The sequence below is a fragment of the Anabas testudineus genome, chromosome 18 (assembly GCF_900324465.2).
Source record: "Anabas testudineus chromosome 18, fAnaTes1.2, whole genome shotgun sequence".
Classification (NCBI taxonomy): Eukaryota; Metazoa; Chordata; class Actinopteri; order Anabantiformes; family Anabantidae; genus Anabas; species Anabas testudineus.
Genome location: NC_046627.1, coordinates 8021142 through 8035313, shown reverse-complemented (window position 1 = coordinate 8035313; position 14172 = coordinate 8021142). Strand labels below are relative to the sequence as shown.

Here is a 14172-nt window from a genome sequence, read left to right as displayed (position 1 = left end):
GACTGCTAAGTTGTCCTAGCAAAACACATAAAGTGCATCCTGTGCAACCTAGTGCAAACAGTGCAAGAACACAAAGAAAAAGTGCAGACAGACGTCAGAAGACAGTGCAAAAACAGAACACAAAACACAAAACAGCAGCGACCAGTAGCGGAAATGAATACAATTTACAACTGAAGGATGGAAACATGTCGAATAGAACAAATTTTGTTCTTACGAACAAGAAAGCATTGTTCATGTTGAGCTCTGGCCTTCTTTGAGGGCTCCTTTGGGAGCTCTCACATTACCAGCCAGATGCTTATGAATGAACCAACACTGCACACTTCACAGAGGTCTTACTGAGAAGTTTTATTTTTGTTAAAAACTGAAAAACAATGATTTAGAAAGGATTTCAGTCAATTGAATTTGAAAAAACCTGGGAAATATAAATGTTTGTACAAACATCGAGATAAACAAAACAAATAGCAAAGTGCAATAGTAATAGTGTTGGATATTTTATTACCTTTAATTGTAAGTTCTGTCATTTTCCATATTTGTACCTTTTGGGGGTCGCCACAGTGAATCATCTGCCTTCATTTAACCCTACCATCTGCATCCTCTTCTAACTAACTAACTTCATGTTCTCACTTACTACATTTATAAATCAACTCTTTGGTCTTCCTCTAGACCTTCTGCCTGGCAGCTCTACGTCTGAGAACGTAGAGTTCTGCTTGGAAAATATGGAACTATGAGTTCTTTGAGATAAGTTGGAGCCTGATTAATAAGTGCTTTCTGAATAGGCTTTTTGAGTGGGGGTTTGACTACAGGAACCTTAAAAGCCTGTGGCACGTAACCTATTTGTAAGGATTGATTTATCTGGCAGATAGGACATCTTTAGGAGTCTAGTTGCGATAGGGTCTAAAAGACATGGATGGATGGTTTATAGGAATTAATTACTGAAATTAATTCTGAATGATCTACAGGGAGGAAGCAGCCTACGTATGAGCGTGGTCTTACAAATTAATCTAGAGTTGTTGTACAGTTCATGCCGTATGCAGGGAGGATCTGATCAATCTTTTCTCTAATAGTTATGATTTTATTTGTGAAGAAATTCATAAAATCATTGCTGCTTAGAGTTGAGGGAATACTAGGCTCAACAGAGCTATGACTCTTAGCCTGGCTACAATGCTGAAAAGAAACCAGGGGTTGTTTTTATTTGCCTCTATTAATGAGGAGTAATATGTGGTTCTGGCTTTATGGAAGGCTTTTTTTATATGTTATTAAACTACCTTTCCAGGCTAGGCAATATTCATCTAAATTGGTGGAACGCCACCTCCTTTCCAACTTACGTGATCTCTGCTTTTATCTATAGATTTGTGAATTGTACCATGGAGCTAACTTCCTCTGATTCATTAGCTTCTTTTTAGGAGGAGCAATAGTATTGAGTATTGTTCGGAGTGAGGCTGCAGTATTATCAACAAGACAGTCGACTTGTACTCTTCAACCTCTCCTCTCTTGTTGCCTCACCAACCTGTACAAATCCACGTCTTCCTCCTTAGTGTCCAACCTAGTGAACAGATGGAGCAGCTCATTTTCACTAATTTCAGTCGATTGTCAGCTGATTGTCCGCCCCCCCTCCTTGTGTTCTGTAGACGAGGTGTGAGAAATGCTAATGTATCCACTTTCATTTTTAGCACCAATGATGTAATTCCAGGGTCCAACCTGAAGGTGGAGCTTTGATCACAAAATCTAAGTAAAGTCAATGTCAAATACTAAATATAGACACAGTTCTGAGAACAGAATTTTAAATTGATAATGTCATTATCACACACTGTTTGGTTAGACAGACAGACAATAGTCACATGACCGCCTCAACTGAGAAAACTTTGTAAAAGTTGAATTCATTTCAGTATTGAATATTGTACCAACTTTGTTTATTATAGATAAGCTTAAGAATAGCAGCTGTCAAACTACCTTCTAGAGGTTTATCAGTTACTGGGTGTATTAGGCTGCATTGGACTTCACAAATGTACCTAATAAAATTCATAATATATAAAGAAGCACTCCGTAAAGCTAGAACCTCATATTACTCCTCATTAATAGAGGCAAATAAGAACAACCCTGGGTTTCTTTTCAGCACTGTAGCCAGGCTGACAAAGAGTCATAGCTCTGTTGAGCCTAGTATTCCCTCAACTCTCAGCAGCAATGATTTAATGAACTTCTTTACAAATAAAATCATCGCACAGCTCTGAGAACAGAATTTAAAATTGATAATGTCACTATCACACACTGTTTGGTAAGACAGACAAAAGTCACATGACTCCTTCAACTGAGAAAACTTTGGACTTCACAAATGTACCTAATAAAATTCACTAATTCTCATTGTACCTGGATGTAGTGTGTCTCAGTCTGTCTGCTTCAGGAGCTGTTTATCATTAGAAAGGACATTTGAATCTTCTAATCAAGCTCAGATAAACATAACAATAGGAGCCTCCATTCAGACAGAACGACCAACCAACAGCACTGGTTAGAATGGTCTTACACCACCCCCCTTCTCCCTAAAGCATCAGAGTCCTGCAGTGCTGTTACCTGATCTGATGATACCTGAACTGTTTCCTCTGGACAGATCTGGTTTAAAATAACACATATTTCTATGTTGGTGGAGAAAAGTTTCTGCTCTAGAAAGAATCAGTTGACATGACTCAACTTTCAGACAAACTCACCATATTTGTGAACAAACATTTCTTCAGAGATCCATCACTTTAAACAGCCTCGTGGTTAAAGCACACAACTTCCCACCCACAGTTTTTTAGACAAACCTCTTTTGTTAGTTGGTGGTTTAATATAAGGAACTTATATACAGTAAATCCAGAAGCCACAAACTTACTGCTTTCTTTTTTAACAAGACTAACCAAGCACTGCTGATTATATTTACAAATTTTATAAACATCCAGTTGAAATAAGAGATTGTGGTCACGTCTGGCAGTAAAAGGTGAATGAAATGAAAAAGAACTAAAAAATATCACCTGACATAACTACTAACACAAATATATGTATTCAGATGTTTATTACTGTATGAGGTGGACAGCACACACATATTCTGATCTCCTGTCTGTCCAGAGCTGAGGCACAGGTTCTGTGCCTTAACCACTAGGCAAATTCCCTCATACAGCATAATGTTAACAAAGCCTTGATTTGACCACGATCTTTGAAGTGATGGATCTCTGAAGAATTTTCTTGTTAAGGAGTTCACATATATATTTGGTTCTCAGGACTCAGGTCATAAAAGCTCAGTCGTGTCAACTGCTTGAGCAGAAACAGTAGCTTCTACAGTTTGTGTCCTTCTTGGGGGATGGTCTTCACACCTACTCAGTCTTTCGTCCACCTAACGACCCGGTTCTTTACATTTGTGAAGTGACGCTAAACTGGAAGAAAATGTGAAAGTGAAATTTCAAAGTTAGAACAGTAGTAAGCAAGTAGTATAATTAGTACAAATTAAATATCCATGTAGATTATTAATGTTTGACTAAAGGGTATTTTATTCAAAACTATAATTTTCTGTAACTTTGTTCTACTGTTACAATCCATAAATATACTGCAGGTAAAGAACAACAACATGTTTGTGCTGAACAAACCTCATCAGTGTCTAAAATCTGAAGTAGTTTACAGATGGATTTAAAGTTATATATATCCTGCAGGAGAGAATCATCCTTTATTTTAATATACATCATATATATAACTGGATTACACATCACTGCTCCACCTGGTGCATGAATGCACAATTGCAACTCGTTCCTCAGGAAAAGTGCGTTAACAAGGCAGCTACACATCACAGTGGGGGGTCGTGACTGGTTTAGGGGGGCTTAGTGAGTTGGTGCCTAAGTCATGGAAATGTCATCCAGAGATCAGCCAGAATTCCTGCAGGAACGAGGCAGCAAAATTTGCCGCTCCATCTGTAAGTCCTCATATTCCTATGTCATATTGTATGTCCTTAGCCAACTCTACCTAAAACTTCTCAAAAGATACAACACTAACACTGGTTTATTAAATCATTTCAAGCTAAATAGTGTTTAATAAAAAAGCTGTCTGATTGTTACAGTTATCAGTTGATGTCTTATCATTTTATTGTGAAAGTAAGAAACAATTCAACAATACCATCACAGGAAACTTAAATTTAAAAACAAGATTGACAACAAATAAACAAATCAGTGTTTCTCACAGAATTTGATTCTACCTTTGATGGCATCAGGTTGTTGTACTGAGCAATGTTTCACAATGGTAGATTGTTTCTTTAGTGTGAACGTTTTTATGAACCTTTAAATTTCCTAGCCGAACATTTTTCTTCCCACACTATTCACGTTCATGTTTTCCACAGTCTCCTGAAGATGTGAAAGTTCTCTCACAGTGTCTGTACTGGTATGGTTTCTCTCCACTGTGAATACGTTTAAGAATTTTTAGTCTTTCTGAGTGAGTAAACTCTTTCCCACACTCGTCACAGTAGTGAGACTTTTCTCCAGTGTGAAGGAGAAAGTGTCTTTTCAGGTAATTTAACCGACAGAAAGATTTACCACACTGCTCACAGCTGAACAACTTCTCTCCAGTATGAGTACGTTGGTTGGGTGTTCTTGAAAAAGTTTTCCCACACTCCACACAGCTGAATGGTTTCCCTCCAGTATGAACTCACTGATGAATCTTTAGTTTTTATGATGAAGGGAATTCTTTGTTACACTGCTGACAGTGTTTCTTTGTTTTTTGTCTGTCTTAAATGAGAGAAAACATAAGGCTTTGTTACTGGAAATAATAAGAAATGCAAAGTATGTAAAATGTAAGAGATTTGAACAGTTACCCTTTGGGGAGAACTTATACTTCTTTCTCAGTGGCACCAGATTTTAAACAATTCACCTGATGTCAGACAAAATGTCCAGAAAAATGCTCCTCGTCACCTGATGTGATGCTCCAATGTGATCTGTGTAGCAACAAAGACACAAAATATCACTGACTCCGATCCAGTTAATATGCTCTCTGAGCTCTCTCCAGAGGATCAGGTCTGGACGTTGTGTGGAGGTGTATGATCACACAGCAGTAGAAAGTCCAGGTAACATACGTTCTCACCTGAGGACATTGTCTGATTTTGGAATGGGGCTGGTCACTGTCTAGACCATTCATGAGGAACAATGTGACACCAAACGTACACTGACAAATAAATTTTTTGTTTATGAGACTTTGCACTTGGGGCTTACAGACTCAAATCTGGTTTTTCTCCGAGCTGAAAAACTCTGAAACCACTGAAAGATGTTGTGTTCTCACATGAAGCTCACCCACTGAAGTCTGGAGACGTTCAGGGTGTCAGTGAATGTGTTCCTTGTGTGACTGTAGTATATGTATATGTAATCTGCAACCTGTGATCTATGTATAAAAAAACACACCAACTACTACACCAGTGGTGTCCACACACATTGAATTACTGTGACTCTTCACTGATAGTCATTTGTAGTCCCCTAAATCATGACCACATGGCCTTTAATCTTCTTCGTTTTATGGGTGTACATGCTTTATAGTATGTACTATTTACTTTATAGGTGCCCAAATCACGACAACCTAAAAAAAAAGCTTGACCTTTACCTTAAATAAAAACACCCATTAAACAAACAATGTCAAAGTGGAAAAAGTTAGTGAAACATTGGGAGTCACTAAACGCCAGCTGGAGTTATATTTAATCAAACCTGGAGTCCAAATAATGAAGAATAGAGGTGTGGATTAGAGCTACAATGACCTATAAGACTCATTTCAGTCAATACAGTAAATGTTAGTATGTAGAGAAAAATGGAGACACCATACTATACAGATGCTACTTTTGAATTCCTTTTTTACTTTCTTTTTCATTTTCTTATAAGGATTTTGGGCTTTACTCCCTTTTTTTTATCTGCAGTGCTTTTATTGTAAACACATCTGTATAGACGACACTCACATAGAGAACAGATATGCACACTCAGAGGACTGTATAAAGTCCGGCCTGATGTGGAATGTGTTTCTGGAATTTGTGTTGCGTAGAGAAATAGAGTGTGCAGATAAACTGTGGCTCCATGTAAAACAAACATGGCTTTGACTGCTCTCAGGATTTAGGGACGCAAACCAGATGGTGAAATTATTAAGTACAGGGGAGAAATCTGAAATAATGTTTAGAAAAGGGGAGTCAGAAGAGAAAGGGCACTCCCTGCTGGACTGGAAACCTGGATGAACACACTACTAATCTACATAAATGTGTTTGAGGATGTTTTTTAATGGAAATCCCATTTCAGACAGTCAAGGTCAGAATACAGGCTTATCTTAGTATTTCAGAAAATACTCAGACTCTTTGTTGTAAAGAAATAAAGTGGAAAGAAAAACGTATAAAACAAACCTAAAGAAAATAGAGTGAACACCAACACAGATGCCTTTTCTTCATGCACTGATTAATCTGGTGGAGTATGGAGCAGTGAAAAGATGGAAAAACTAAAGTAAAATCAGCAGTTTAACTAGTGATGTTTGGTTGTTCGTTATTAAAATAAGTGAGTAAAAGTTAACGTTGACCAGTTTTTCCCACCTGCAGCTCAGCTCAAAGATCCAACGTGTGTGACAGTAACAACTGTGGAGTCTTGGTCCATGTATGAAGTACAGTTAATTATTCAAGTAATACAGTTGCTGATGCTGTGTTTAGCTGCAGTAAGTTGGGATGAAGAACTTGAGACTTGTTATTTGCTTCAGTCTCTTTGTCTTCACTTGGAAAACAAAATTAGAAAAAGGAAACCAGAGGACGGAACAAGTAACTTGACTTTCAGAATAAAACACCCAAGAGCATTTGTAGTGTCCGAGAACATGTTGTTGAGAAAAACATGAGGAAAAAGTTAATCTGTCTGTGATTAGAAGAAGAAAGTCGTTTAAATTCACTGCATGTAGAACAGAACAGATTCCAGCTGTCACTGGATGAAAGGTGGTGTACTGTACCACGTCACTCAATGTTCATATTACGCATTATACATCCAAATTAGTCATTGTATATACATAATGAGAGTTATCCTTTTACATTTATTTCGATCATAAAACCATGTAACTTATAGTGACCCTTATGAAACTTGCCTTTGCCCTCTTTAGACAGTGCACCAGACTTTTATTTTAGGGAGTCAGACAGGATTGTCCTGGCATGGAATTGACCTCGAGACAAGAACCAACTGTAATGTCTCACAGACAATTATCATCTATTCACCTCTCCCTCCCATCTGAAATCCATAAAAACAACTGTATGTGTTAGATTCTTTCAGTATGTTTCTGTCAGTCGTGTGCTGATGTATTCATGCTCTCTGTGTAAGAAAATAAACTACTGCCTTATTAATCTCATCGGTGGGCCTGAGAAGTTTGTTACAGAAGTTTTTTAGTTTTCTTGTTCAGGTTTAACACACTACAGCTTTGTCGTGTTTGTTGACTTCACGAGAGTCAGTTCTTCGTGTTGTGTTAAAATAGTTAAACACTGGTTGATTAAATCACTTCAGGCTAAATAGTGTCTATTTAAAAAGTTCCCTGATTGTTTTCAGTTGATGTCTTAAAAAGAAATCAAATTGTTAATGTAAAAAACAATTCAACAATATGATCACACAAAACATTTATTGGCAAAAGGCAGGAATTAAAAATAAAATCAACAACAAACAGTGTTTCTCCCAGAAGTTGATTCTACCTGTGATGGTGGCTGAGGGTCTGATTTACTACTGTAGACCTACACATAGCTGAACCAATCAAATACTGAGGATGTTAACCCATTATTGAAATGATATGAACATTTTAACTGACAGATTCAGAAGATAATTAAAGATCATCAGGTTTCTATCCACCAACAACAGCACGTTTCATTTGTCCTGTCATCAATTTAAAACACCGAATTCACATCATTCGTGCTGCTGTTTGATATTTTAGTAGTATTAAAATTCATCTCGTCAATTTAATCAAATTTAATAATTAAAAACAGAAAAATGTAATAATACATTTTTAAAAATAACAAACACAATGAGTAGAATATTTTCAATGCATTTCACACAACAAAACTAACAACAACTATCAACTTCATCTTATCTAACTTTAAGATTACTGATGCTAATACAAATAATATGAGCTACTAGAGCTAGCTATAGTTATACAATAGCAATAATAAAAAAGAGATTTTAACAAGGAAAAAATGTGATGCAAAGTCCAGATCTGGAAGGACATAACATCATCTGTTGTCTCATTAGGAGCATGTCCTGATGTTGTCAGTCGTGTATACAAGGACATAACAGCTACTGAAAACCATTTGACTTGCTGCAATGACATTTCAACAAAATGGACAAACCTCCCACCAGATGTTTTTCACTTTGGTTTTGAAGGTGTCTTTGAATTCAGTCCTCTGTAGGTTGATAACTTGAATTTCCATCAAACAATGTGGCGTCCTGTTGTTTCTTACACATAACTGAGTCCAGATCAGTGTAAATATCCAGCATGACCTTTTTACCCATTGAGTTCTGTTTTAAAAGTGATCCTTACATTTTTTCAGCAGTTTAGTTTAACAGATTTTAAATTTTACTCATGGAAAACAAACTGTATTACTGAGAACAGCTAGATGAGGGTTAAGGGGGTCGTGCCTAAGGAGCAAGAAAGATTCAAATGCCGGTTCCCCACATGGAGGGCGGCGATGTTACCACTACACTATCTAGTTGCTTACAAAGTTACAGATTTTATAATTAATTCAACTAATAATTTTGAGCACATTTGTGCTTCTTAAAAACCTTTTCTGCAAGAAACCTTTCACACAATTAGAGCATGAGTACGGTTTGTGTCCAGTGTGGACACGTTGATGCCGTGAGAGTTCGGATGATGTATAGAAACATTTGTCACAGTCTTGACACCAGTGTGGTTTTAGTCCAGCATGGAAAAGCTTGTGTCTGTGATATAAAGATGAAATGCTGAAGCTTTTTCCACATTATTTACAACTGTATGGTTTCTCTCCATTGTGGACTCGCTCATGTATTGAGCAAGTCTGTGCAGTTAGGAATGTTTTCACACATTATTTGCACTTATAGGGTTTTTCTCCACTGTGAATCTGTTCATGATTCCTTAATGAAGAGGAGCTGATAAAGATCTTCCCACATTGCTCACAAGGGTAGATTCTTTCTTTAGTGTGGATGTTTCTATGAATTGTTAATGCTCCTGTCTGAGTGAATCTCTTTCCACACTCCTCACATCTATATGGTCTAACTCCAGTATGTGTTCGTTCATGTTTGTTGCGGTTTGGTAAAGAATTGAAAGTTTTCTCACAGTGTCTGCACTGGTATGGTTTCTCTCCACTGTGAATACGTTTATGAATTTTTAGGGTTCCTGATAGAGCAAAATCTTTCCCACACTCGTCACAGTGATAAGGCTTCTCTCCAGTGTGAATGCGAAAGTGACTTTTCAGGGAACACGACTGAGAGAAAGCTTTACCACACTGATCACAGCTGTATGGTTTCTCTCCACTGTGAACTCTCTGATGAAGCTTTAATTCTGTTAATGTTACGAAAGCTTTGTCACACTGCTCACAGCTGTATGGTTTCTTTCCACTGTGAAATCTCTGATAGTGACTTTTCAGCTGTCCTGTTGATGAGAATCCACTGCCACACTCCTGACACTGATGCAGTTTCTCTCCAGTATGAACTCTCTCATGAATCTTTAGTTTGTATGATGAAGAGAATTCTTTGTTACAGTGCTGACATTGTTTCTTTGCGTTTCTGTGTTTCTAGAATGACAGAGAGAGAAAATTTAAGGTTTTGTTAATGGAGATAATAAAAAATGCAAAGTATGTGAGATGTAAGAGATTTAAATTCTCACCTTTTGGGGAGAACTCATCCTGCTTCTTTCTCAGTGGCACCAGATTTCACAAAGCAGTCCTGATGTCAGACAAAACAATGCTCGTCCTCACCTGAGATGAATGTGATCTGTGAACCAACAAAGACACAAGATAAGACAAAAACCACAGCTACAGAATATCACTGACTCAGCAGATAAGGATCACTGTGTGTAATGATCCAGATGATCCTTCAGATGATTAATAAGTTAGTAAAAAACTTTTGCAAACACATCTGCATCTTTCACTAGGACCATTTCATATGCAACAAATTTCAAATTATAGAAAACGAATGTAAATAAAATGACTTGTGTGTCCAACTATAAATAGTGTGTATAGTGTTTATATCTGTATTCTAAAGCCGCAAGTCACATGATTAGTAATGCTGCTTTATTATTTTTGTAAATTTATATTTGTTATTACTTTTGTCACTTTCATGTTATTTCAGACGACTGTGGGATTTTCTTTTTAACAGAAGGGTAGATGCTATGTCCAGAGACATTTCCTCATTGATTGTATTTTTCCAATCATAGATTTAAACCTGTCCTACCCAGTCCTCCAGACTGTCATAGTGAACATATCATTTATAGAAACTGGAGTCCAGGAGAGACTTGGCAACATCCACAAATGAGAGAGAGCTACAGATGAGGAATGTCTCTCTAAACACCACCACTGACGAAATTATCTTTTCCGGCTTGTTAATCCACATGACCTGCCTTGGCTTCCCCAGACTCTAAATGTTTTTTGAGAGCAAAACCACAGGGCCAATAATAAGCTAGAAAATGACAAGAACATGTTCTTCAAGTTGAGAATCTCACAGAAAATTGTCAATGACTTGAAAGTAATAGAGGAGACAAAGAGAGACATCCATTGGAGGGTAAGCTAAGGCTGCCTTAACCTCCAGAAACCAGGAAAAGTTTAAAGCTTCAAGGTATTTGTACTTGAGTCTCCAGATGGTCGGATTCTGGACTCTAAAGTCTAACAAGGGAACAATACATTTGAAGGTCAAAGGATGAGTCCAGAAACTGGGGAAGTTTCTCTCCAGTATCACAGAGAGAGAGTCACACACACCACCACAAACAACTGATGAGCAAAAAAACACTCAACAGTTCCTGGACTCCAAACTTCATCTTGCATATAAGCTGCTGAACTACCTAGAACCTGAGGAAAACTAACAAGACAGTAGACGACGGTGAAGAGAGCGAAGAGTATGAGCCATCCATCAAAAAATGTATTCCACAACCAGAAGCACCATTAACAACATACGGGGCCAGACACATACCAGAGATACTAGACTGATGAAACCAAGGTTGCAACGGCTAAAAATACATGACATGCATCAGCTGCAAGATGTTCCTCTGCATAACAAAGAAGAGAAACTGCGTCCTAAAGTACCGTCACTAAGACTTTAATGAAGGAAGAAAAGAAAGAGGAAGAGAAGGAGAACAGCGAAGAGAAGGTGGTGTTACAGATTCAAACCTGTGCTACCCAGGACCTCTGGACTGGAGACTTTAAGTTATGTTCATGTTCAGTTTCATTTAGAAAGTTTCATTAGAAAATGGATTGACATTCTTGTTTTCTTGTCAGTCTATTCTGATTTTGAAGTGTAGCTGTTTTCTAACAGTAAATTTGTTCTGCTGTCCACTACAGTGGACATGCTGTAAAATATCAAATAATAATATGTCTGTGAAGATTTTCAGTCCTCCAGGTAAAGTTATCTGGAAGTTGAGTCGTGACAACTGTACTGTCTTTCTTGTTAGGTTGAAATGTTTCACTACTCATCGAAGTCGCTTCTTCAGTCTGAGGAAAGTTGGTTAGAGACAAACAACAAACCCTTCAGGCTGGAAACCAACTAGTGATGTCTGTCTGACTTCACCTGATCTTGATTTGTTGTGGGAAAAGATCTGGAAAAAGACTGGATCAGACCAGTTGAATCTGGTTTGATCCAGTCAAGTGATTCACACTAGAGACCGAAGCAGTCAGTGCTTCAAAAGTCATTGGTCCCGTGTCTTTTTCAACACCAAAGTAAGATCAGGTGAAGTCAGACACACATTCAACAGGTTCCTTGATGTGTATTAGCACTACAGTATATAGCCACTCTAAATAATACACAACATGTTTCACCAAGAACACCTTTTACCAACAACTACTGACTAATAATCCACTAATCTTTACAAACATGTATGAACATTATTCACAGAAACTCTAGTTACACTCATCACATCTTTATAAAGACGCTGCTTTTACCACAAATCTTTGAATGAATGAACCCATTTTCAAGACAATTGATGAATTGATTCATTTGAACATAATCAAAACAACCTGGAAGAAACATTTTTCTTGGTTTTCAGTAGTAAATATATGTCTTCATAAAATAAAGTTAAACATTAACAGTGAAAACAAAGACACGGTTACACTGTTATGAAAGGAAGCGTGGAAACTTTGGTTTCTTTAAAGAGCTGTACAGTCCAACAAAAACACGTAAAACCCACGATTGTTGCTAAAACGGAAATAACTCAGTTTAGTTTCTTAGAAATATAAGTTTAAAACTATCATTTAGTACTTTTAACTACGTTTTAACGACGTAAAAACGGGAGAACCCGCATGGACTCACCTCAACTCAGAGACGGAGGAAAACAGGAAGTATCCACAGGAAGTGACATCATCGGGAGAGAAATCCGTTAATAAAATAAAATAAATAAATATAAAATAAAAAGAAATCCACCAAAATAAAATTTTTAGATACAGTTCACAAAACCATATACATACGTGGAGATGTAGTAGTGATGTAGTTTGATGTGAACAGGACATTCTACGTTATAGTAAAAGCCGACTTATTTAATAGAGACTTTTATTTTGGGGCCGTTTTCCGGTTCCGTATATTCGGTTCGCAGGGCATGATGGGAAACACCTGGCTCTCACCTGATCTACGATCTGATTGGTTCAGGAATTGGCTCAAAGACAGGAAGTTTTATAGAAACGTTTCCTCTTTTATTTACTGTGAAATGTTTTATATTAATTAGTCGAGTTTTCACTGTCACATTCTTTTACATTTATAAAAGTTGATGTTAGTCTGATATTAGACGATAAAATAACATCTGCACAGATGTTTGAGCCCTGACAGTCTAAACAGAGCATTAATAAAAATTTAGTCTATGTATCGTTTTACATTCATCAACTCAACTCAACTTTATTTATAAAGCCTTTATTTAAAACAGCCTTGGCTGACCAAAGTGCTGTACACAACTAGTCAAGAGAAAAAACAAGCAATGAAGACAATGAATAGTAAATAAAATGACGGAATGAAGAATAGAAACAAAGGAACAAACACAGAGTCTTCATGTTGAATTAAAAGCCAGGGAATAAAAGTGGGTCTTCAAGTAAGTTTTAAAAATGGACAATGAAGGTTCCTGCCTAATGTCATTCCATAATTTGGATGCTGCAACAGCAAAAGCTCTGTCCCCTCTAGGTTTCCGCCTTGACTTCGATACTGTCAGGAGAAGCTGGTCAGCTGACCTGAGAGACCGGAAAGGGGTCTTAGGTCAGCTTAACCATAGGGAATAAGTAGCTCAGCAAGATAAGTGGGGGCAAGACCGTGTAAAGATTTAAAAACAAACAGAAGCATTTTAAAATAAATTCAAAAATGCACATACAATCAGTGGAGAGACGTTGTAAGTTGTTCAAAGACGGTCCTGAGAGGTGTTTGTTTCATTACCAAACAACACAACGTAGACAAACTAAAATACCTCATCAGGATACATAATGTATTTATCCTAAAGGGACTAATAATACATGTAACCTATGTTTTAAGAATTAAATCAAATGGCTTAAAGGAAAACAACATGTTTCTGATACTGTATGTGTGAGGAAGATCTGATATTTTTGTGAGTAAAAGTAAACAGAGAAACATTAAATTAACATATTTGTATGTTATTTATTTTAGTCTGTTAAAAAACAAAACTACACTCACAGAACATTAAACATGTTTGCTGTATACATTTAGATTAATTTAGAAAGTCCAACATTTGTGCTTTGAATTTTGTTTTTATTAATTTTCAGAGTAAAACATTTTACTATTTAGTCATTAATTCCTGGTAGATTTCCTGCTGAGAGTTGTGTGAAGCAGCAGGTGGAAACACTTCATCACCTGGGACGAAGTTGTGGGCCAAACTAAAAATACTAAATATTGAAAAATTTACTGCAATTGTCCATATCTTCCCATATCAACTCAACTCAAAACTTTAGTTTTGAGTAAACATGAAATCTGGAGCAAGCAAAGCTTAATATTATAAACAAATGAGAAATTACATTTG

At 36.9% G+C, this 14172-nt stretch overlaps 1 protein-coding gene across 1 annotated transcript; it reads right to left on the bottom strand.

Annotated features, from left to right (window-relative positions):
• Nucleotides 1-7613: 7613 nt before the first annotated feature.
• Nucleotides 7614-12499, bottom strand: LOC113168273 (zinc finger protein 716-like). The gene is made up of 3 exons (XM_026369286.1): nt 12474-12499; nt 9844-9950; nt 7614-9751 (listed from the first exon to the last, which is right to left on the bottom strand). The coding sequence occupies exons 2-3, from the start codon at nt 9859-9861 to the stop codon at nt 9044-9046; spliced, it is 726 nt and encodes a 241-aa protein (XP_026225071.1). The 5' UTR covers nt 9862-9950; nt 12474-12499; the 3' UTR covers nt 7614-9043.
• Nucleotides 12500-14172: the final 1673 nt, after the last annotated feature.